The 25,662-nt window shown below is 40.8% G+C and overlaps 1 protein-coding gene across 1 annotated transcript in view; it reads left to right on the top strand.

Annotated features, from left to right (window-relative positions):
• LOC140493890 (uncharacterized) overlaps positions 1-25,662 on the top strand; it is a 42,516-nt gene that overhangs the window by 4,462 nt on the left and 12,392 nt on the right. The window contains exons 3-5 of the mRNA XM_072592885.1: positions 2,443-2,523; positions 19,882-20,045; positions 24,627-25,392. Of these exons, the coding sequence (XP_072448986.1) occupies positions 2,443-2,523; positions 19,882-20,045; positions 24,627-25,392 (1,011 nt within the window). The remainder of the gene's footprint in view (positions 1-2,442; positions 2,524-19,881; positions 20,046-24,626; positions 25,393-25,662) is intronic.

The raw sequence follows: 25,662 nt of genomic DNA, 5'->3' as shown, positions 1-25,662 counted from the left end.
TAGAGATTCCACAATCATTTTCGAGAAACTAATTACTCCATTGATTTCAAGTTTTCCTGGATTACAGGTAGTTGAATGTTCCATTGCTGCCAGTTTTAAAATGGTTCTCTTTTCTTTCCAGTCTCCTTTTTTCCTCTCTACTGTACACTTACCTTCCTCTCCCTACTGTCAGCCTGTGAATCCTCCTCCATCTTGTATCCTCTTCCTGCACTCCACATCCTGTTCATATCCTTTCCTTTCCCATAATCATTGCAGCTGCCTTAATCCCAATCCTTGCAGTCACCTCATTTGCCCCCACTCTTTCTTCCTCACAATCCTTATTATCACCTTTGCCCACTGCCCTTGTGACCTCTTTGACACCTAGCCCTTGCAACTTCCATCTTCTTCCTTACTCTACACCCATTCTAGCTTCTGCCTTCCTTCCCCACTCTATCCACCATCTGCTTTCCCCTACCCCCAGTCTTTGGAGTCTTCTCCTTGCCCTTTTATCTGGGATATTGCAGACCTCCTAACAGAATTCAAAATTATTAGTGTTTAGGGATATGGCTTATAGATTCAGGTGTTCCACAGGATGTGAGCACTGCTGGCAAGGTGAGCATTTATTGCTCCTTTCTGATTCCCCTTGAACTGAGTTGCTGAGCAATTTCAGAGATCTTTTAAGAGTTAACCACATTGCTGTATATCATGTCTCAACCAGACCATGGAAATGTGACTGGTTTTCTTCCCTAAAGGACAGCAGTGAACCAGATAGATTTTTTACAACAATTGATGGTAGTTTCATGGCATCATTACCAACATTAGCTTTCAATTCAGGATTTTATTAACTGAATTTAAACTCTACCACCTACCTTGGTGGGATTGGAAGCCCTGTCCCAATAATGTTAGTCTTGGGCCTCTGGATTACTAGTCCAATAATATTACCACTACACCATGACATCTTTAGATTCAAGTGTCTCTAACGTAGAAAAGCAAGCCATTAAAATTTGCTGAGCAATTGGCACAGTGGTCAGCGGAGTCTTAACGTGTCAGAATTAAAAGCCAGAGCGCTAACAGGTCCTCAAAGGATATGGACTACTTAAATAATCACAAAGAAGAACTGGCCAAAGGAGGAACCAGAGATAATCAGCATTATCTAGACCAATAGTCAACATCATGTAGGAGAGTGAGTAGAGGAGAACCAGAGACAGTGAGCAGAATGTAGAATAACTACCATCACTGCAGAGACTCCCTCTCTCATTACCGGTTTCAAAAAAGTGTTGGCTCCAGGAATAGAATCAAGTTAATCATCTGGACCAAAACCCAGATGCCACTGATTCAAAACCCAAACTCTGAAGTACATGACGTTAAGACATTACATAAATCCCATAAAGAAGAATGACAATGTATCCTTAACAGGAATTTTCATTACTCTTCAAAAATTACCTTAACACTATTTCTATGCCATATTAACAGCAGCAATATATTGAAATTAAGTGTGCAGGAGAAAAGGCCAGAAACAAAGCTGATTGAACTATTATTGTAGTCAATGTTGTATTCAGTGTTGCATGAGCACAGTCTTTCAGTTTACTTATCAGAAATGGCAAAAGATTAGCTCTGGCAAGTAATGCACCTTCCATACTGCCCTTCCATAAGTGCAGTGCTCCTTAATTACTGCACATCTAATAGGCCACCTCTCCTTCATTACACCCCTCAAACAGTGCTTGGCTCCCTCAGTACTGGCCTTTCAATTTTGCAGTGCTTCCTTTTTTTATTTACTCATGGGACATGTACATCGCTGACTGGCCAGCAATTATTGTTCATCCTTAGTTATTCTTGAGAAGGTAGTGGTGATCTTTCTCCTGTTGTCCATGCAGCACTGGGAATGTTATGTCACATGCTTAAACCTCAAAAGGCATAGTTTGACCCCACAGACCTCTCTTCCAGGAGTGAGAGTGTAACCCAGTGAAACCTAGTTGACAAGTGTACAGTGGCAGTGAAAAGTTTCTTGTTAAAAGATTTTTTTTAATGAAGAAGTTTGATTTCTCAAACAGTCAGGATGGAATTTGAACTCATTTGTTCTGGATTTTTGTTTCAATAGTATATGTCACTATTCTGTACCATAAATCGATCATGTAATTTTCTAGCTTGCAATTGAGTGGATTTGATGGATTCTTGCCAATTATGTAACAGAATCTTAAAAGCTTACAGCACTGGACCAGCCTATTAGGTGAGATGTGCCAATTCCAGCTCTTTGAAGGAGCAATCGTGCACATCTGCTTTTTTTCATAATCTTCTAAGTTCCTCTTTCTCAAATACTTGCCAACTCCCTTTTAAAGTTATTTATGGAATCATGTTCCACCATCTTTGCAGGCAAGTAATTCCAGATTTCAAAAACACTCTCTGTGCTGGATGTGAGGTCTTGTTCCCAGATGTCAGGTATCTAATGTGCTGTTTTAATTCAAGGTGGATGAACTGAATGTCCAGGCTGAAACATTCATGGCATCACTTCAGAGAGTGGAATCCACACAACATCTAAACCTCAAGGTAAAACAAAATCAGAGAGCCAGTGATAAACCTTTGAGACCCCACAGGTATTTAAGAAGTTGGATTTACATTCTATTTAAAGTATAGATGATTGAGAATGTTAGAATCTTTTGAGAGGGATAAAATATTCCAGTTGTGTTTACTGTCTGCATAATAACTACAAAATTCACGGCCACTTTGTTATTAGCCACACAACTAAACCTCAAAAGACATAGTTTGACTTCATAGACCTCTCTTCCAGTAATGAGAGTGTGACCCAATGAAATATGGTTGACAAGTGTGTAGTGTCAGTGAAAAGTACATTTCCAGATGTAATTTGATTTTTTTTTAACTTAATGTGGATAAGGCACTATGTTGGCCAGATTTTGTTGCCCTAGCAATGACAAATTTAACATTGCCACCATTATTAAGGTAAAAAAATGCAGCTGCTTGTAGTGAGAAAGAAATGTAAGTTGTACATCACCAAAAATTGCTGGACGATGTACCATCTTTGCATCACAAAATCTGCAGAACGACCTCAACCTCCCTGTCAGTATCAGGAAGTTAATGCATTACGACATTAATTAACCATTAAACTCCACTTGGGAATCTATGGCTGGTACTTAACCATGTAAGCTCTCTTTTCAATGAGGAGACTCATGCAATTCCTGACTTAACCTGCCTGGAAAAGGAATCATTGAAATTGTGAACTTCCATTGCTGCGGGTAGTAAATTGTTCCTAGACATTTTTTAAATGTAATATTTTTTACCACTTCTTTTCTTTCTCTCCATTTTAATCCAATCTTTCCTTTCCTGTTTTAATTTTTTTTTACTAGATTAGATTAGATTACTTACAGTGTGGAAACAGGCGCTTCGGCCCAACAAGTCCACACTGACCCACCGAAGCGCAACCCATCCATACCCATACATTTACCCCTTACCTAACACTACAGGCAATTTAGCATGGCCAATTCTCCTGGCCTGCACATCTTTGGACTGTGGGAGGAAACCGGAGCACCCGGAGGAAACCCACGCAGACACGGGGAGAATGTGCAAACTCCACACAGTCAGTCGCCTGAGGTAGGAATTGAACCCGGGTCTCTGGTGCCGTGAAGCAGCATTGCTAACCACTGTGCCACCGTTCCTGATTTCATTTTAATTTAAAAAAAATTATATCAGAATGGACTAAGAGAGGGAAAGATAAAAAAGACAAAAAAATTAAAGAAATCTACAAACAATTTGCTACCTGCAGCAATGAAAGTTCACTGTTATTTCTAGTTTACCTGATTTCTTCTCTGTTTCTTTCTCAACCGTTAAATTTCTTTTGTTAAGGGATTTGGCTCCCTCTTTCACTAAACTTCGAGATTCCCTGTTGACCCACTTGAACTGTTTTCAGCTCACACCTCCTATCAGTTGCTGAATAAATCAAATTTCACAGATCAGAGATTGTTCATGGTACAGGAACAGACCATTCAGCATATTGTTCTTTCACCAGCCCTCTAAAGATACACACATCCTACCCTCTCCATGTAAGTCTGCGTTTCCTTTTCAGAAAATAATCCAATTCCCTCTCAAATGCCTCAATAACATGCATTCATCTCACTCTTGGACTAACTACTCACTGAGTGGCTTCCTTCTCATTCTCCATATTTTCTTTTGCCAGTTATCTTAAATATGTCCCCTTTCATTCTTGATCCTTCCATGAGCGGAAACAGTTTTTTTTCCTATCTGCTGTTCAGAGCCCTGAAGATTTTGAATAACTCTATCAAATCGCCTCTCAACCTTCTGTTCTCCAAGGAAAACCAGTTCCAACTTTTCTGATATATCCACAGAACTAAAGTTCCCTGGAACTGTTCTCGTGAGTCTCATCATGAATAGAAATCATAATACCAAGTTACTTAAGGATATATTGAACTTTTAAGTACAACATGCATCTTTACAAAATAAAAGATGGCTAGAGATATAAATTCAGAGGCTAAAATCCTAAAATCCTTTATGGATTGCACTGATTCCTAAGATAAATCATGGAATATTACAGCTGATGTGTATCATGGGAATCAGACAGCAATCTTCAAAGGAGAGATCCTATTCAAAAAGAGGCATTGTGATCACCTGTGGGTTGTATCCAGATTGCAGAAACAAATGAGTTGAAAGAAATACCTTTCTGGGTGAAAGGTGTGTTTGTGTTTTATCCTTGCATGAATTTAGCAGAAAGGGACTTAAAAACAACTGAAATCCTTGTTCGCTAGGTGCTAGAGAGCTGACAGTGTAGTGACAGTGTACGAGCTTGTGGTTCAAGTTCATTATGATAAAAAGTGCTGTGTCGGGGTCCACGAGACGCCCCTGTGCATGTAGGTAAAAGTAAATAAAATCTCTCTGCTGAAAGCAAGTTACCACAGTAACTTGAAGAAACTGGACAAAGTCCTTTCAACTAGTTACAAAAAACAGGTCTCTCCAGACAACTGTTTAACTGTGGTAAAAACAATGACTGCAGATGCTGGAAAGCAAATACTGGATTAGTGGTGCTGGAAGAGCACAGCAGTTCAGGCAGCATCCAACGAGCAGCGAAATCGACGTTTCGGGCAAAAGCCCTTCATCAGGAATAAAGGCAGTGAGCCTGAAGCATGGAGAGATAAGCTAGAGGAGGGTGGGGGTGGGGAGAAAGTAGCATAGAGTACAATGGGTGAGTGGGGGAGGAGATGAAGGTGATAGGTCAAGGAGGAGAGGGTGGAGTGGATAGGTGGAAAAAGAGATGGGCAGGTCGGACCAGTCCGGACAAGTCAAGGAGACAGTGCTGAGCTGGAAGTTTGAAACTAGGATGAGGTGGGGGAAGGGGAAATGAGGAAGCTGTTGAAGTCCACATTGATGCCCTGGGGTTGAAGTGTTCCAAGGCAGAAGATGAGGTGTTCTTCCTCGAGGCGTCTGGTGGTGAGGGAGCGGCGGTGAAGGAGGCCCAGGACCTCCATGTCCTCGGCAGAGTGGGAGGGGGAGTTGAAATGTTGGGCCACGGGGCGGTTTGGTTGATTGGTGCGGGTGTCTCGGAGATGTTCCCTAAAGCGCTCTGCTAGGAGGCGCCCAGTCTCCCCAATGTAGAGGAGACCACATCGGGAGCAACGGATACTATAAATGATATTAGTGGATGTGCAGGTAAAACTTTGATGGATGTGTAAGGCTCCTTTAGGGCCTTGGATAGAGGTGAGGGAGGAGGTGTGGGCACAGGTTTTACAGTTCCTGCGGTGGCAGGGGAAAGTGCCGGAATGGGAGGGTGGGTCGTAGGGGGGTGTGGACCTGACCAGGTAGTCGCGGAGGGAACGGTCTTTGCGGAAGGCGGAAAGGGGTGGGGAGGGAAATATATCCCTGGTGGTGGGGTCTTTTTGGAGGTGGCGGAAATGTCGGCGGATGATTTGGTTTATGCGAAGGTTTGTAGGGTGGAAGGTGAGCACCAGGGGCATTCTGTCCTTGTTACGGTTGGAGGGATGGGGTCTGAGGGCAGAGGTGCGGGATGTGGACGAGATGCGTTGGAGGGCATCTTTAACCACGTGGGAAGGGAAATTGCTGTCTCTAAAGAAGGAGGCCATCTGGCGTGTTCTGTGGTGGAACTGGTCCTCCTGGGAGCAGATACGGCGGAGGCGGAGAAATTGGGAATACGGTACCGCGCCCACCCTCCTCTAGCTTATCTCTCCATGCTTCAGGCTCACTGCCTTTATTCCTGATGAAGGGCTTTTGCCCGAAACGTCGATTTCGCTGCTCGTTGGATGCTGCCTGAACTGCTGTGCTCTTCCAGCACCACTAATCCAGTAACTGTTTAACTGTAGTTGGCACTACCAGAATCTCCCATGTAGTAGCTCCAACATTTCACAATCAACTCGTCCTGATGAAGGGCTTTTGCCCGAAACGTTGATTTCGAAGCTACTTGGATGCTGCCTGAACTGCTGTGCTCTTCCAGCACCACTAATCCAGAATCGTCAGAGACATGCCAAACACTCTCTAGGACAAAATTTGTATTGTTCTTTTAAATTTTTACCTTTTTGGACTCATCTATCATTTTTAATCTGTGTGTAGGTGTGTCGAACTTCACTGTCTAATTAGCAGTTAATATACCCGCTCTCTCTCTCTCTAACTCAAGAAAACTTGTTTAGATTAGTTCCATTCATATGTAAATACATGTGCTTGGAAAACACAGCAATCCTTTCTAAATTGACCTTTTGTATCCAACCAAGAGATGGATTCAATAAATAAGGGGCAAGCCAGTTCATCTCCCCTCATTTGGGATCATAATGAGCTGTAGATTCTTGCCCATAGACAAGCTGTAACAACCTTTTCTGCACTCTCTCTGGTGCCTTTACATTATTCCTAAAGTGTTAGGCCTCGAACTGAAAGCAATGCTCCAACTGGAGCTGAACCACTGTTTTTAAACAAGTTTAACATAACCTCCTTGCTCTTTGAACTGACTGATGAAGGAAAATGTGTAACGAATGAGGCAGGACATGATATGCCTACTCCAACAAATTCTTGGCAAATGTATATCTTGTTAATTTTAATGCTACTTTGTGCAGTATACATGCCAATATCTGTTTGCTGGCTGTGATAATGTGTACTCACACTGTTTAAAGTTTTTAGTACTCATGCCTCAGATCCAGAAAGCTGTGAGTTCAAAGCCCCCACTCCTAATACTTGTGTGTATAATTCAGGTTGACACACTTACTTTAGTATGAAGAGAATGCTGTATTGCTGGGGAGAAGTACTGAAGGAAGACTGCACTGTTGAAGGGGCAATACTGAGGGAGTGGTCAACGTTTGGAAGGACAGACCACAACATTGCCAGAGGGACATCACTGAGTTCTGTACTATTGGTCGTACTCTCTTTTAGATGAGACATTAAAATGACATCCTGTCTGATCTCGAAGAGAGCTAAAAAAGTACCATGGCATTAATTTGCATAAGTGCAGAGTGAGTTCTCCTTGACCAATACTTGTCCTTCCTTCAATATCACAAAGGCAGATTGTGTGCTAATAGTCATATTGCTGTTTGTGGGATCTTGATGTACATAAACTCAATTAGCTGCCATATTTCAGTTGTTACAACAACTTCTCCACTGATGCTGCCAGAGCTGCTGTGTTTCTCCAGCACTGTTTTGTTTTAAGTTTCCAGCACCCACAGTTCTTTGTGTTTATATTACAACAACTTCATTGGCTTTGAACAGGTTTGGAATGCCTTGTGGTTGTGAAAGACCCTATATAAATGCAATGTTTATCTTATCTTTCATTTCATCCAGTGACAATTTTTATTGATTAGGCTTTTGTGGAGTTCCTTTGTAGCATTTTCCCAGATTAAAATCACTGTATAAATGTAAGTTGTTGTTACTAATGAGTAAAAATGCTGTAAGACATTAGAATTGTTGCCACCCTTATGTAACATATTTCTTTGAATGGCCCCTTCTCTAAATTGCACTACTGTGTAAGTTCCTGCTTCCACCACTAGTGTGCACCCTTTACCTGCTGAAACCCAACCTGTATTCATAGCTAAATACACAAATGCTATGCAATTTTTGAGAAGATTTGTAGCTCAGGTAGAGGTTCAGTTTGTAAGTTTGCTTGCTGAGCTGAAAGGTTTGTTTTCAGATGTTTTGACACCATGCTAGGTAATATCGATGAAGTGCTGGTATTCTGTTCTGCTTTCTATTTATGTGTCTTGGTCTTTTAAGGGACAACACATCCTAGGACAGGCTAAACAGAGACATGCACAGGAATTCCAAGAGGCCTGACATTCAAACGGGAACTCCATCAATAAACACATTGATTTGGATCCCATTTACCAACCTCTGAGAAAAAAAACCCAGAAATGAATATCACCACCCTAACAGACCAAGACACATAAATAGCAAGTGAGACAGAATGCCAGTGCTTCACTGGAGGTTCACTGATTACATTAGCTAGCGTGGTGACAAAACGTCGGAAAACAAACCTTCCAGCTCAGCAAGCAAACTTACAACCTAACACAAATACTCTAAAACCAGAGCATTAAGCATTTTACTACGTTTTTCTGTTCTGGTGACTTCGTGGGTTAGGAGGTTGAGCTTCCACTAATTGCACTGTCACAATCCAAGTAGAAACAATTCAAGTGAATTAGTATGAAAGATAAAGAACTTTAAATGTAAGTTACACTATGAACTATTTACAACTGTTTCTCTGCAATCTTTTACATTGGTGCATGATTCAGTTTATTCTTTCTATCACCCTGGGTTATGATTCTGTCAATTACACTGATCCTGGAACAGTCTTCAAATTGTGCTCAGTTTCTTCCTGATACAAGTGAACAAATTTTTAAAACTTTCCTGACTTAAAATATTTTGATTTACAAAGAGGCTGATGAACGAGCTCTGCTCCGAAAGCCACTGCTTCCAATTAAACCTGTTGGACTATAACCTGGTGTTGTGTGATTTTTAACTTTGCTTTACAAAGAACCTGATCACTGTACAATATTGCAACTAGAAAATGTTAGAGTTTTTAAATCAGGTTATTCTCAAGTGAAGGACTGAATATCCTTCTAAAGTAAAAGTGTTTTCAGAATATTAATGACGTCATGTTCGCACTTGAAGAACTTTACCATTTCATTGCTGTAAACTGTAGTGATTTTATTATGCATAACACAAGTGAAGACACTGGATTCTGTTTACTTGAAGATCTCTGGTGCTTTCATTTACAGGTAAAGCTAGTATAGACAGTACAGAGGAATCTAGACACACCTTTTGTGGAGAATGCTACAGAGTAAACATAGCCTCAGGATATGTGATATCATCTAGGTACTTGGTTATCTGCATGTTAAGCTTTTTAAAGGGACATTGTTCTTAAATAATTAATGTCAATTTCCTTTGTTTCATTTTCTACAAGTGAAAATACAGAATTAGTTTTGCTATCCAACATTTAGACAGATACAGGGATTGTAACTTTTTCAAGTATAGAAATAATGGTTGTAAAGGAGAAGTTCGAGTTCCTTTTTCATTTTGGTGCTTTGACAGAACTTCCAGATATTGTTATGGTGTAACCTTTTGGAGGTGTGGAATTTAGCTTTGACTGTTCTTAATTTGCAAACATTGTCTTGCCACCCCATCACATTGTTGTCCAGATGTGTTCTTTAGTGTTTGCGGTCCACAATTGACATACTGCAAGTTCCCCTTAGCTAGTTTTTTCCCCTCCTCAACATTGTTCCATTTGGCTGCTGTGACCTGGGCTCACTGCACAATTTATATACTTCCACAGATCACCACATTTCTATTGTGGGGTGTGTGGGTTTCTTGTCCAAGTGTAGTTGAAGTAGTTTTACATTTGCATCCGGTCATGTACCATCTTCAACCTCCATTGTATTTGTTGTCAAGTTTGTCCTAGATCCCAGAGAATTTGGATAGCTACCAGCTTTATCCAAACTTTATCTCTGTTGGTGATAACCCTAGATCTAGAGGAGTAAAAACAGAAATTGCTGGAAAAGGTCTGGCAGCATCTGTGGAGAGAAATCAGAGTTAACATTTTGGATCGAGTGGACCTTCTTCAGAACTCGGAGAGAAGCAGAACTTCTTCAAAGTGGCAGAAGAGAAGTGGCAGTGAGTGAAATAATAAATCAAAACTGAAAGAACTGCAGATGCTGTTAATCAGAAATGAAAACAGAAATTGATGGAAATGCTCTGTAGGTCTGGCAGCATCAGTGGAGAGAAATCAGAGTTAACCTTTCAGGTTGAGTGATCCTTCCTCAGCGGAGTAGCTTTGGAGTGTAACATGACAACACACACAATTTGACCTGGAGTTTCCAGTGACCCAGATAATTGTTTTTGAAATCTAGTTGGAAGATGTGTGTATGGATCCTGTGGAATCCTTGTTGTAGCAGACTCTGAAGAAATTGTTCATGATATTAAAGATGCATCTACATCTGGAACCTTGCAAAAGTTTCCATTTAAATCACAGAATTTGGAAAATTCCACTTAAGTTAAGTAAATAGTAAATTACTCGGGAAAAGTTAGAATATTAAATACCTGGTCTATCTTGTAAATAGCCAATATACTGAAGCCCTCACACACACTTATCAAATGATCCCCCAGACTCCAAAACCCTCTGGTCCCTGACCTGAAAGTCCCTCCCCTGAGGGCCCAATACTAATCCCCCCACCCACACCCAAGAGCTGATAACGCACAATCCAGACCCAATCTCCCCTTCCTGCTACCTGACCTGACATCTTCCCTGTGGTGTTGACACTATCCTACTACTCTTTGAGCCGAAAGTCCCTGTCACTGGATCCATCCTCCCCTACATCAGACTGGACCTCCCCTTCCCTGCCACTGGATGTGACACCAACCTCCTGAGCTCTGACATCCTACTCCTCTGGACACAACATGCACTTTGCCCTGGGACCCCATGCTCCTTTCCCCACTCCTGTACCTGACACGCACCCCCCCTCCCCAACTCCCTGTGACCCAACCTCCCTTCCCCTGCCACCAGACCTGATCTTCATACCCACACCAGACCCAATATCTCCTTTCCTGCTGTTGGTTCTGACACTGCTCCAACAACCCCCATTCCAGATCTGAATACACCATCCTCATCTGAACCCAACTCAGACCCTGTTCTGGAACCACAACAGCCCTTACCCACTTGGAAGCTGACCCCACTCTCTGGTGCCAGACTTGGCTCGACTTGGTCTGCACCCTCCTTCACTCCAGGCGTGACCTTCCACCCAACCTGGCGAAAGTGGGTACTGCAGATGCTGGAGATTAGAGTCAAGATTAGAGTAGTGCTGGAAAAGCACAGCAGGTCAGGCAGCGTTAGAGGATTCCTGATGAAGAACTTGAGCCGAAACATCAATTTTCCTGCTCCTCGTATGCTGCCTGACCTGCTATGCTTTTCCAGCACTACTCTAATCTTGACTTACATTCAACCTGACTTATCCCAAACATTTCCATCACTTACCTAATCTCCAAGCACCCTACCCATCTGGTACCTACCCTCTACCCATTTGGGATCATAATTACCTGGCACCTTGTCTTCCTAGGCGAAAGTGAGGACTACAGATGCTGGAGATTAGAGTCAAGATTAGAGTAGTGCTGGAAAAGCTCCTCGGATGCTGCCCGACCTGCTGTGCTTTTCCAGCACCACTCTCATCTTCAGCCTATCTTCCTAACGTCCTGTACTCAATTTATGTTCTTACTGTCTCACAGCAGCTGTCAAAGTGGTTGTTTGTAATATAAACCTCAAATTTTCAGAATGCAAAAACTGAATGTTGTGAGAAAGTGGTTGCAATTTGCACGCTCCTCAACCCTACAACTGCTTTACACTATGAGGGACCAGTCAAAATATAAGTACAGCTCCTGTCACAAACGCAGAGTCCTTTTGTTGTATTAAAAAGAAGTGGAGTGTTATCCTCTGTCAGTTTGCAAATCCTCAGAGAATCAGGCTCCTCTTTACATTGTCTTAAACTTTAGAATAAGTGAGTTAATGGTGCAAACTATTTGTTCAGCAAAACTCTTTGATCTGGGGTAATACGGCGAAGACATCCCATGGTTTACGAGCCATTTGACGTACATGCCCCTGAAAAATCTGCCTATAATCTACAATCTGTTGTCAGATATTTATTCAACTCCAAATAAACTGGAAATAGCAAACAAAATGTCTGCTACGGATGCACCTAAATGTTTTCTTATCTGTCTGACCAGAAAAAGAAACTTGGATCAATAATCAGTAACTCTATACACAATGTGATTTAGATGGTGAGTTAAATATATCCTGAAGTTTGCAGATGACACGAATGCAGGGTGTGAGGGTGAACTGTGAGGATGATTCCAAGATGTTTCAATGTGATTTAGACAAGTTGAGCACGTGAGAAAATGCTTGTCAGTTGAACTATAATGTAGATCAATGTGAGATTATCCACTTTTATAGCAAAAACAAGAAAGCAGATTATTATCTGAATGGTAATAGATTGAGAAAGGAGGAGGTGCAACAAGACCTGGGTGTCCTTGTATACCAGTAAACATACAGGTGCAGCAGGCAATGAAGAATACAAATGGTATATTGGCCTTCATGGTGCAAGGATTTGAGTACAGGAGCAGGGATGTCATGCTGCAACTGTTCAGGGACATGGTGTGGGCAGTTTTGGTCCCCTAATCTGAGGAAGTTTGTTCTGGTTATGAAGAATGTACAACACAACTAATTCCTGGCATGGCAGGACTAACAGTGAAGAAAGTCTAGATTAGTTAGGATTAGATTCACTGGAGTTGAGAAGAAAATGATGTGCAATCTCACAGAAAGCTATAAAATTCTAACAGGACTGGACGTAGTAAATGTATGAAGCATGTTCCCTATGACCGGCAAGGAGTCACAGTCTAAGGATATAGAGTAGGCCATTTAGGAGTGAGATGAGGAGAAATGTCTTCACCCGGAGAGTAGTGAGCCTGAGGAACTTTCTGCCACAAAAAGCAGTTGAGGCCAAAACTGAATGGTTTCAAGAAGGAGTTGCTTAGAGTTCTTGGGGCAAAAGTGATCAAAGAGTATGAGGCAAAAGTATAAACAGGGTATTGGGTAGGATGATCAGACATGATAATATTGAACAACAGAACAAGCTCAAAGGGCTGAATAGCCTACCCCTTTACCGATTTTCAATGTTTCTAATTAATATAAAGCTGTCTCCATTTATGTTAAGTAAATCAGTGATGCTTTTGGAACAAGAGACTGATGGAATATCTTTTGGAGGTGTGAAGATTGTCAGCATTGCTGTGGCTGGGGTCTCTGGCATGCCTCCCCAATCCTCACTAATGTTTTGATTTCACCTTTAATCCCAAACCAGTAATTTTGTTCATATGCTATTTGCAGTGTCCCCCCTTACCCATATATTTTTGGTGTCATTGAAACAGTTTGTTTTGGCAGAGAGCTTTGGGCACAGATATCGTGGCAGCTGATGGGATGTTAGCTGATTTGGAATTCATATTAATGGAGGGATGTGATTGCACTGGAGAGTCATAGAGTCATAGAGATGTACAGCACGGAAACAGACCTTTTGGTCCAAATCGTCCATGTTGAACAGATATCCCAACCCAATCTAGTCCCACCTGTGAGCACCCAGCCCATATCCCTCCAAACCCTTCCTGTTCATATACCCATCCTGATGCCGTTTAAATGTTCCAATTGTATTAACCTCCACCATTTCCTCTGGCAGCTCATTCCATACATGCACCACCCTCTACGTGAAAACGTTGCCGCTGAGGTCTCTTTTATATCTTTTCTCTCTCACCCTAAACCTATGCCCTCTAGTTCTGGACATCCCATCCCAGGGAAAAGACTTTGTCTATTTACCCTATCCATGCCCCTCATGATTTTATAAACTCTGTAGGGTCACCCCTCAGCTTCCAACGCTTCAGAGAAAACAGCCCCAGCCTATTCAACCTCTCCCTATAGTTCAAATCCTCCAACCCTGGCAATATCCTTGTAAATCTTTTCTGAATCCTTTCAAGTTTCACAACATTCTTCTGATAGGAAGGCGACCAGAATTGCACGCAATATTCCAACAGTGGTCTAACCAATGTCCTGTACAGCTGCAACATGACCTCCCAACTCCTGTACTCAATACTCTGACCAATAAAGGAAAGCATACCAAATGCCTTCTTCACTATCCTATCTACCTGCGACTCCACTTTCAAGGAGCTATGAACCTGCACTCCAAGGTCTCTTTGTTCGACAACACTCCCTAGGACCTCACCATTAAATGTATAAGTCCTGCTAAGATTTGCTTTCCCAAAATGCAGCACCTCGCATTTATCTGAATTAAACTCCACCTGCCACTTCTCAGCCCATTGGCCCATCTGATCAAGATCCTGTTGTAATCTGAGGTAACCTTCTTTGCTGTCCACTCCACCTCCAATTTTGGTGTCATCTGCAAACTTACTAACTATACCTGTTATGCTCATGTCCAAGTCATTTACATAAATGACGAATAGTAGGAGACCCAGCACCGATCCTTGTGGCACTCCACAGGCCTCCAATCTGAAAAACTACCCTCCACTACCACCCTCTATCTTCTACCTTTGAGCCAGTTCTGTATCCAAATGGCTAGTTCTCCCTGTATTCCATGAGATCTAACCTTACTAACCAGTCTCCCATGTGGAACCTTGTCGAACGTCTTATAGATCACATCAACTGCTCTGCCCTTATCAATCCTCTTTGTTACTTCTTCAAAAAAAATGCAATCAAGTTTGTGAGACATGATTTCCCACACACAAAGCCATGTTGACTATCCCTAATCAGTTCTTGCCTTTCCAAATACATGTACATCCTGTCCCTCAGCATTCCCTCCAACAACTTGCCCATCACCGGCGTCAAGCTCACTGATCTATAGTTCCCTGGCTTGTCCTTACCACCCTTCTTAAGTAGTGGCACCATGTTAGCCAACCTCCAGTCTTCCAGCACCTCACCTGTGACTATTGATTATACAAATATCTCAGAGAGGGGCCCAACAATCACTTCCCTTGTTTTCCACAGAGTTCTAGGGTACACCTGATCAGGTCCTAGGGATTTATCCACTTTTATGCGTTTCAAGACATCCAGCACTTCCTCCTCTGTAATAGGTTTTTAAAGATGTCACCATTTATTCCCCCACATTCTATATCTTCAATGTCCTTTTCCACAGTAAACACTGACGCAAAATACTTGTTTAGTATCTTCCCCAATCCTGCAGCTGCACACAAAGGCCCTCTTGCTGATCTTTGAGGGGCCCTATTCTCTCCCTAGTTATCCTTTTGTCCTTAATGTATCTGTAAAAACCCTTTGGATTCTCCTTAATTCTATTTGCCAAAGCTATCTCATGTCCCCTTTTTGCCCTCCTGATTTCCCTCTTAAGTATAGGATGCAATAGAGATTTGCCATGACATTACCTGGGCTGGAGAGTTTTGCTCCACATGAAAGATTGTGTAGACTGGAGTTGTCTTCCTTGGAGCAGAGAAGACTGAAAGGGGACATGATTGAGAAGTATAAAATGGATGGCATAGATAGGACAGACGGAAGGGAGTATTTTCCCCTGGTTGAGGGCTCAATAAGTTTCAGGTAACGGTTAGAGGAGATGTGAAGAAAATGTTTTTCATTTATAGGGCATTGGGAATCGAGAACTCACTGTCTATGAGGGTGGTAGTACCAGAAACCCTCAACATTTAAGACTTATTTAGATGTGCTATTGTGATATAAAAGTATACAAGGTTATGGGCCAACGGCTAGAAAATGAATTAGAATGATTTGGTGGTTGTTTTTTGGCTGGTGCAGGCTTGATGGACCAAAGGGCCTTTTTTTGTGTGTTGTGGGACTCTATGACTCTGTAAACATGATATATATTTGTTTTTCTTTGAAAATCATGTCTCTCAAGCTACCGAGGTCTGGGGGTCGAAAGCATCCGAGTGTGACTGGCACCTCTCTAATGGTTTCAGGCCACCCCTTTCTTTCCTTTTTTTAATTCATTTAATTTATTAACCACCCTGGATCTGATTTATGTTTTTCTTTTTTAATATCCAGAAATATTAACTCCATCACCATATCACTGTGTACTTTTTTTTCCTTTCTTTAATTTGGAACTTGAACCCAGGCCTCTCAGTCCAGGGATAGGAACATTACACCACAAGTCAGCCCAATCTGGGGTCTGCTTTTTTAAAATACATATTCTCCTCCAAATCTCCTGTGGTTTTTCTTTATGTACAGCGAGACAGAAAAATAAAGACACCATTATGAATAGATTTTATTATTCTTTTTGTTTTCTTTACCTCCACCACTAGGAAAACACCCGTGTAGCTAATTGAATACTTACAAACAAAGCCTGCTAAGGGCAATCCTTTCAAGCCACTCTTTATTGATTTTCAGGAGGGTTTTCAGTTGTGGATCACTGGCTTTTTCAGAATGACATTGCTTGCATTTATGCCGACTGAAATACAGCTGATCGATTTTGAGTACATCTTCTGCCTCAATGTCTACTTGCAGATCTGGAGAAATGCATCATGTTTGGATTTGAAAATATACTCTGTTTATCAGAGGTATCTGTGTGGTAATGCACACAGTCTATATTGCAGTTGTGTTCCATGTTGTCCAGCTTGCATTTAGGCTTCTGTGGTATGTGAGTGGATCTTTCTGATCCCCTTCAAATAAGCTTGTGGCATTGACAAAGTAAGTGAAATCATTTCTCTAATTTTTTAGAATTAGATTAGATTCACTACAGTGTGGAAACAGGCCCTTCACCCATCAAGTCCACACTGACCCTCTGAAGAGCAACCCACTCCCCTCTGACTAATGCACCTAACACTATGGGCAATTTAACATGGCCAATTCACCTGACCTGCACATCTTTGGACTGTGGGAGGAAACTGGAGCACCTGGAGGAAACCCACACAGACACGGGGCGAATGTGCAAATTCCACACAGACAGTTGCCTGAGATTGGAATTGAACCTGAGACCCTGGTTCTGTGAGGCAGCAGTGCTAACCACTGAGCCACTATGCTAAATTACATGTCAGGAAACATGCTGTTACTTCATCTTTGAGATCTGGGTGTCAATGGCAAGGTCAGCATTTATTGCTAATTTCTCATTGATGTTGAAAAGGTGTGAAATGGTCTTTTTTAACAGCTCCTTGTAGTGCAGGTACACACACACAGTGCTATTTTGAAGATAGTCCCAGGAAGTGGTATTTGTATATGTCTGCTGTCCTCCTCCATCTAGATCATAGAATCATAGAATCCCTACAGTATAGAAAGTGGCTATTCAACCCATCAAGTCCATACCAATATCTGAAGAGCATCCCACCCAGAATAAGAACCCCATCCTAATCCCATAACTTCATATTTTAACAATGCCAACTCAACTAGCCTGCATATCCCTGGACACTATGGACAATTTACCATGGCTAATCCACCTAACCATCTTTGGATTGTGGGAGGAAATCGAAAACCCATGCAGACACGAGGAGAATGCGCAAACTCCACATAGACAGTCACCCAAAGCTGGAATCGAACACAGGTCCCTGGCACTGTGAGATAACAGTGCTAACCACTGAGCTACCATAGATGGCATGGCATGATGGTAGAGGTCATAGTTTTGGGAGTTGTGATTGTAGGAATCATGATCAGTCAGCATTATGTGCTCAGATTTCTAATCTAAGAATTATTAAACCCATGGCCTTCTGACTCAGGCAAACCTATTTCCCAGTAAGATATTTGGATATCATTCCTGATTTAGTACTCCACTGACACAGTTATTGGAAATCTGCATACTTTTATTTTACCTATTTTCCCAAAATCAGGGCTTTAGAGCATTAGGCCTATTTAAATTAGCCCTATTTCCACAGTCAAGCAGTCAAGATAGGTTCTACCGACAAGATCATTTAAACTGTGATAATCTCCAATTTAAAGAACTTGTAATATCACAGTTAAATACAGCACTGAGATATATATTGGTGCAATGCAGCATGTCCAACATTGTTGTTTCTGTTGAGGTCCATTTGCCATTCTTAGGAACAAAAGGATGCCATTCAGCCCTTCATGCCTGTTCTGCCATTCAAGTACATGGTGACATATCTGTATCTTAAGATCATTAACATTCCTGGATTTTGTAACCCTTAATATCCTTAATAACAAAAATTTATGAATCCCAATTAATAACTTTCAATTGACCCTCATCCTCAATAGGCTTTTGAGCAGACATTTCCAGATTTGCACTATACCCAGGGCAAAGAAGTGCTTATTGACATCATCCTTGTATGGCCTATCACTTTGCTGGAGTTTTGCCAAGGTCTGTAGTTTCTCCATATATCCTGTTATGACCAAGACTGCACAACTGAAATCTTTCTCCACTCCCACTACACCAAGGTAGCAACACAAAATAAAAGTGCTTTTTCCGATTACCAAGATGACCAATTAAATAACTGGTCTAATTAGATTTTTTAAAAAATCTATCAACTAGATTTGTTAATAAACACAATTCTGTTTTGATTTCAAAATAATATGTTCAATAAAGATGCAAAAATTGGTTAACACACAGTCAGTAATATAGAAGTATAAATGCTTATCCTTATAAATATCCCCAAAATATTCATGAAATCTCGCTCTCTTTTTCTTTTTCTCCCTCTCTTTCTGCTTCCCTCCCTTTTTCTCTCTTTCTTTCCCTCTCATTCCTCTCACTCCTGAGAATTCTCTGCAGTGATTGGCTTTCTGGAAACAAAACACTGTGACCAATAAATTATTCTTGAAGACCAAAGGTTGAAATATAGTACATTCCAGAGTCTGTTGCTTTGATGCTTTGGAATGTGTGGTCAAGTCACGAATCATGTTCAATTGTCTCTGAATACTTACAGCCTCAGCCTGATCAGGAAATACAATATTGAAGTGTTTCTTCAGTCATTCTTTCCAAAAATCAAATAGGTTTTCCTAAACTCAATAAGAATGTTTTCTTTTTTAGAAATGTGACATCAGCTGGCCAACTTGTTCTTAGCAAGCTTTATTCCAACTTACCTTGCTCATTGTAGGCTTTCCCCCAACTCTGCTTGTTCTTAGTAGGCTTCCCTTCAATCAAGCCAAATAAAACAAATACTTCTCCAGTTACTGTTCAAAATGGTCCCTGCAGGTTTCTACTTCAAAACAAGCAGCAACCACTGATCATATGATTTATAGGAAGACTTGTTAAAAAATAACTGCAATGTCTGCAGAGAACTTTCAGTGATCTTTTTAAAGAAATCAATTGAGGTATGTCCACAAAATTTTAAATAGTTGAATTTTTCCCAATCCTTCAAAGCTTACTTGACAGCTTGAGTTCTCTGAGCAATTTTAAATATAAAGCATCTTCGTAACACTACCCTAGCAATTCCTTTAGGCATCTTAAATATCTCAATAATATAATTCCTTAAACTCTACACTAATTTTAAGATTATATCTGCGATAACCCCTACCAGGAGGGGTTAAGTGCCACCTGCTCCAGAGGTGTGTAATAACATCTCTGAACAGATTGCTTAGAGAATGTAACAAAGCGGACCCAGCGGGTTCTTGTGATACAATGGTAGTGTATTTATCTTTGAGCCAGGAGACCTGAGTTCAAGGCTCACCTGTTCCAGAGGTGTGTAATAACATTTCTGAACCAATTGATTAAAAAGTATAAAAAAGCTGATCCAAGGATAGGTCTGCAGAACTGTCTGTCCTGGGCGGGGACTAGCCACCACTTGTGGTGGCTGTATTTTCGTGTTCAACAATCCATGATGTTTGTTTCCAGTCAGGCTTCCTGAGTTATGATATCCTTAGATTGTTTTAAAGAATGTTGTATGTGACGTGCCCATTTATGTTAGTCAGAGTATTAGTGACATTTGTTTCTTGTGATCTTGCTGAAGGAGTTGAAGAAAGAGCTGAAACAGACAATACTGGGTATTGCACAGAGGCTTCTCCTCCTGGCTCCAATTAAAGAATCTTGGGAAAAAACCATGGAAAGGCTGGAACAAGTCTGTGCCGAATGCCAGCGACATTGCTTCAACACTGAACACAATTTGGCCAACGCGTAAGTGAACTTATGCTTCCTTAAACTGAAATGAGAAAGGAAAGAAGTGCCTTTCACAATCGCAAGCCACCTCAAAACATTTCACAGTCATTGAATTGTCACTGCTTTAACAAATGCAGCAGGAAATTGAAACACCATAAATTCGTACAAATAGCAATACAATAAATGACAAGACCATCCCTTTCTCATGATGTCCTTTGGTAGATCAATACTGGTCTCAGACACTGGATAAATCTTGTTGCTTTTCTTCAAACAATACCTGCCCATTAAGAAGCCAGACAAGGTCTCCAGTTAACATCACATCTGAAAATGCAGTACTTTGAGAATCCCTCAGGGCTTCCTCACTGCCAGTGCAGTGTTCCCTCAGTATAGGCCCTCCACTTTGCCGTACTTCCTCAGTATTGAGTCTTCAACTATGCAATGCATCCTCATTAAACAGCAAAATCACCCACAAGGAATTCAGTCCTGGGGCTATTCAGCTGCATGCTGTCTGCCAGTACTAGTTCCATCTTCCTCAGAAATGGTCCCAATGTCTTAGAAATCTAAAGTCAATCATCCTGCAGCATCTCTCCAAGCATACATTAATTTGACTGTTTCTGCAAACTTGTGCATGGAACAGGGAACAGTGTGGAGGTTACTACTCTTTAGGTCCTTTTTAACATGTATTCATTAGTGGGATGTGAGTGTTACTGGCTGGCCAGCATTTATTACCTGTCCCTAGTTACCCTTGAGAAGATGGTGGTGAGCTGCCCTCTTGAACTACTGCACTCCACCTGCTGTGGGTTGACCCACAATGCCATGAGGGAGGGAATTCCAAGATTTTGACAAGTGACAGTGAAAGAACTGCTCGCTAATTTCCTACCAAGCTCCCTAAATTCTGGTAGTAGGGCAACATCCCCTTTTGAAATTAACTGAAGAAAATGCTGAAATCTATTATTGAGGAGATAGTGGAAGGACATTAAAACAATCATACGGTCAAGCAAAGCATGATTTATGAAAGAGAAATTATGTTTGACAAATTTATTAGAGTTCTCTGAGGATGTACTGGCTGGATAGTTAACAGGGAATGAGTAGATATAATGTATTTGGATTTCTAACCAGCATTCTATAAAGTTCCATTAAAAAAAATACTACACAAGATTATGATTCTTTGTGTTGTGAGTAATGTTAGCCTGGGTAGAGGATTGGTTAATCATCAGTAAACAGAGTGAGGAATGGATCATTTTTAAGTTATAACACCATAAGATGTAGGAACAGAAGTAGGTCATTCAATCCACTGAGTCCAATCTGCCATTCAAAAAAAATCATGGTTGATCTTATAATCCTTAACTCACTCTCCTGCTCTTCCCCATAACTTTTAAAACTCTTAAAGATGAGAAATCTGTCTTTCTCCACTTGAATATACTTAATGACTCAGTCTTGACACAACTTTGCTGTCAAGAATTCCACATATTCACCACTTTCTGAGAGAAAATATCCTCATCATCTCTGTCTTAAAAGAATACCTCCTCACTCTGTGATGATGTCCTCTGGTTCTGGACTCTCCCACAGGGAAGCAAACCTTGTCAAGCCCCCTAAGAATCTTGTGTTTCAATAAGCATTTTTTCATTTTTCTAAACAGCAGTGAGTATAAGCACAACCTATTCAGCCTCTCCTCAGAAGAAAGCTCCTCCATACCCAGAATCAACCTGGACTACCTTCAATGTCAGTCAATCTCTTTTTAGACAAGGTGACCAAACCAGTATACACTGTGTTCCAGGTGTGGTCTGACTAGTTAGTATCTTGTATAGTTCTGGCAAGGTCCCCCTACTTTTTTACTCCAATCCCTTTGAATTAAAAGCCAACATCTATTTACCTTCCCTGATACGTGCTGAATTTGGATTCCAGCTTTTTTATGACTCATATTTAAATAATATTCAGATCTACTATTCTTCCTGCCTAAGTTCATAACCTTACATTTTCCCACATTTTATTCCCACTGCCAAGTTTTTGCCTACTCACTTAGCCTGTATATATATCTTTGACTCTTTATCATCCTCATTATTTGCCTTCCCACCTATTTTTGTGTCATCCACAAACTTGGTGATGTTACATTCATTTATGTCACCCAAGTCAGTAATTTATTGCAAATAATTGTTGTCCCAGCACTGATTTCTATGGAATTGTACTAGTTGTAGGTTGCTGTCCTAAAAATGAACCCTTTGCCCCAACTCTGTCTTTTGTTCATCAACCAATTCCCTGTCCACATTAATATACTAACCCCCAAACCATAGGCTTTTATTAAGTAGACTTGTTGCAGTGTCTTATCAAACACATTCTAGAAATCCAAATAAATTACATCTACTCCTTCACCTTTATCTACCCTGCTTGATACCTCACAAAGAATTCTAATAAATTTTCAGACAGGATTTCTTCATGAAGCCATGTTGACTGTTCAATCGCATGTGTTTCTCATGAAAAAAAGGACTTTAGATACAAGAAAATGTTAGAGAGATTAGGCTTGTTTTCCTTGCAACAGAGAAGATTAAGAGGTGATCTTATTGATATGTTCAAAATAATGAACAACTTTAGGAGGCTAAAGAAGGATATTCTGTTTCTACTAGTTGGTATGTCAGTAACTTACAATTTGATTTTCAGCAAGACAGCTAGGAGTGAGGTGAGGAGAAACCTCTTTCTTCAGAGTTGATAGGATTTTCAATTTGCTGCCTGGGAGAATGGTGGAGATGGATTCCACAGGAAGTTTCAAAAGAAAGATGAAAGGTTGAAGAGTGAAACTAGCTGGAAGCTCTTTCAGGAGCTGATAGACATGACAGGTCAAATGCCCTCCTTCCGTGCTGGAAAATTCTATGTTTCTATAATTGCGCTACTATCACATTCTAAGCGATATCCCTGTTTTTTGTCTCCCTCCCTTTTCAATAAGGTTGTTAAAATTGCATATTTCCAATCCTCTGTAAGTATTCCAGAACCTAAAGATTCTTTGAAGTTTGCTGCCAGTGCATCCACTATCTCTTTAACTACTTCCTTTAAAATAATAGAATGTAACTCATCAGATCTTATCAATCTTCAGCTCAATTAGTTTCCCTTACACTTTTTCTCTAGTGGTAGTTATTGTGTTTGTTTATTTCCCCCTTTAACCTCTTAATTATTTTATATTTTTGGAATGATTTTAATGTCCTATTAGTAGCAAACTGTAACATTGGGATACCACAGAAAACAATGTCAGGGTCTCACCAATTTATGACCTATGTTAATGACTTGGATCAAGGAACAGAGTGTCTTATAGCTAAATTTGCTAATGATACAGATAGTTAGAAAAGCAGGTTGTCAGGAGGATACATAGAATTCACCAAGAAATTATAGATAGGTTAACTGAGTGGGCAAAGGTTTAATAGAAGTACAGTCTGTTTTGATATAATGCGATAGTTCCGTTCCCGTGCAACCTCGAGTTAGAAGAAAATCGTGTAATAGCAGCACTATTAAAATCAATGGGACCGGAATCGCATTATAGCCAATCCAAGTAAGGAAAGTTTGTGTTCTACAAATAATGTCTAAATTCTTCAATCGCGTTATAGCCAATTCGCGTTGAAGAAATGCACGTTATAGCAGAACCAACTGTTTAGTGTGGGGCAAGTATGATATTTTCCAGGTTGTTCACTGTGAAGAATAAAAAAGTGGAACATGATTTAACTGCAAAGAGACTGCAGCATATTACAGTACAGAAAGATCTGGGTGTACTCGTTCATGGATCAGAAAGAGCCAGCATACATGTAGAGCAAATTAATGGAAAGACAAATAAAATGATGATCTTTACTACAAGAGCAATCAGATATAAAAGTAAAGCAATCATGCTACAAATGAACAGGGTGTCCATGAGACTACATCTTATTTAAGGGTGGAATAACTTGCATTGAAGGTAGTTTTACAGAAGCTTCATTAGTATGATTCATGAGATGCAGGAGTTGCCTGAGGAGGTTAACTAGGTTGGTCCTATATCCATTGCAATTTAGAAGAACATAAGTTGAGCGTATTGGAAAGTTAGGTTCTGGGGGGCTAGATGAGGTAGATGGTGAGGGGATGGTTCTCCTCCTGGACAGATCTAGGACTAGGGAGCACTGATTCAAGACAAGTCATCTCCCATTTAAAATGGAGATGAGGTGAATTTTATTCTTCGGTGGTTCATTCATTTTCAGAATTCTCTAACTCAGAGAACAGTTAGGTCGAGGTGATCGAATATATTCAAAGCTGGGTAAGACAGACTTCTCAACTACAAGGGTCTCAATGGTTATGGTAGACAGAAAGCTCCATGCTCAGATTGACCACCATCTTATGGAATAGCAGAGGTTGAGGGCTGAACGGCCAACTCCTATTCCTATTTCTTATGATCTTATGTTCAGTGACTACACTTAAAAAGTACCTTATTAGCTGTAAATCTCACTGTAGCATCTTGAGCTTGTGGAATATACTTATAGAAGTGCTGATATTTTATTATTCATCTTGAGCTTGTGGAATATACTTATAGAAGTGCTGATATTTTATTATTCATGTGCATTGTGATGTTAGAAATATTGCTGCTTTTCTCAGGATGAGAGAGTTGGAACTTCAGAAGATTCTCAGAGAAGAGGCTGAAGAAAGAGCAGCTAATGCAACTCAAAGTGCAGAGGAAGCAAAGGCCAAGGTAAAGGAAGCCATTACAGCCAGAACCCTTGAAAGCAAGAAAGTTAAAAAAGCATTGGAAGACATGGCTACAGCTGATGAAGAGTTAACCAGGGCTAAAAATGCTGCCGTGGAAACTGCAGGAAAGTTACTAGAGTCCAACAAAACAATAGCTGAGATGAAAGAAAAATTATCTTCATCAGAGTTTGCATTGTTTCAGCTCCAGCAGAAAGTCAGTGAGGACAATGAAAGGACAAAAGAAGCTAAGGAGAAGATGGTGTTGGCCTTGGAAATAGCAGACAAGAGAGTGAAGGCCTTTGAGGTAAAGACCCGAGAGTTGGAGAAGAAGGTAGAGGAGGCCGAGCAAGCAGTGGCTGTTGCTGAAATGAAAGCCGCAGCAGAAGAAGAAAGAGCCACTGGGTTCCTGGCAGAGCTGGAAAGGTTCAAAGAGGAAACTGAGAAGGTGAAGGAACATGCCAGGGAAACCCTGCTGGAGTCCTCTAAGAAAATGCCTGCAATGGAAGATAGAGTAGCCGAGGTTACAGAGATGTTGGCTGCAGTACAACATAAGGCTTCGTCAGCTCAGCATAGAGCAGTAATGGCAGAAAAAAGACTATTGGCTATCTTGGCCAGTGCAAAAAGGGCTGTGAGAAAAAAGAATTTTGCAGCAGGAAATGCAGCTATAGGAATTCAGGTAAGAACCATGGTTTCTGACTCTATTCTTCTAGAGATTTACTAAATCTGTCCAATCCTTATTAAGTTGTGGATGCTGGGAATCAATGGTTCTTTCAAGACTGATAATGAGTGATTTTTAGCTGGGTAAGGTTACCAAGGCATATGGAGCAAAGGTAGGGGAATGGAATTCTATTACAGATCAATTATCTAATTGAATAGGAAGCAGTTTTGACAGATTAATTCAGTCTGCTTTCTAATATAGCTAATGTATTTTCACATAGGTTATATC

Source organism: Chiloscyllium punctatum, chromosome 22 (assembly GCF_047496795.1).
Source record: "Chiloscyllium punctatum isolate Juve2018m chromosome 22, sChiPun1.3, whole genome shotgun sequence".
Lineage (NCBI taxonomy): Eukaryota > Metazoa > Chordata > Chondrichthyes > Orectolobiformes > Hemiscylliidae > Chiloscyllium > Chiloscyllium punctatum.
Note: the sequence above shows the minus strand (reverse complement) of the source record. Positions and strands in the feature narration are given on the sequence as shown.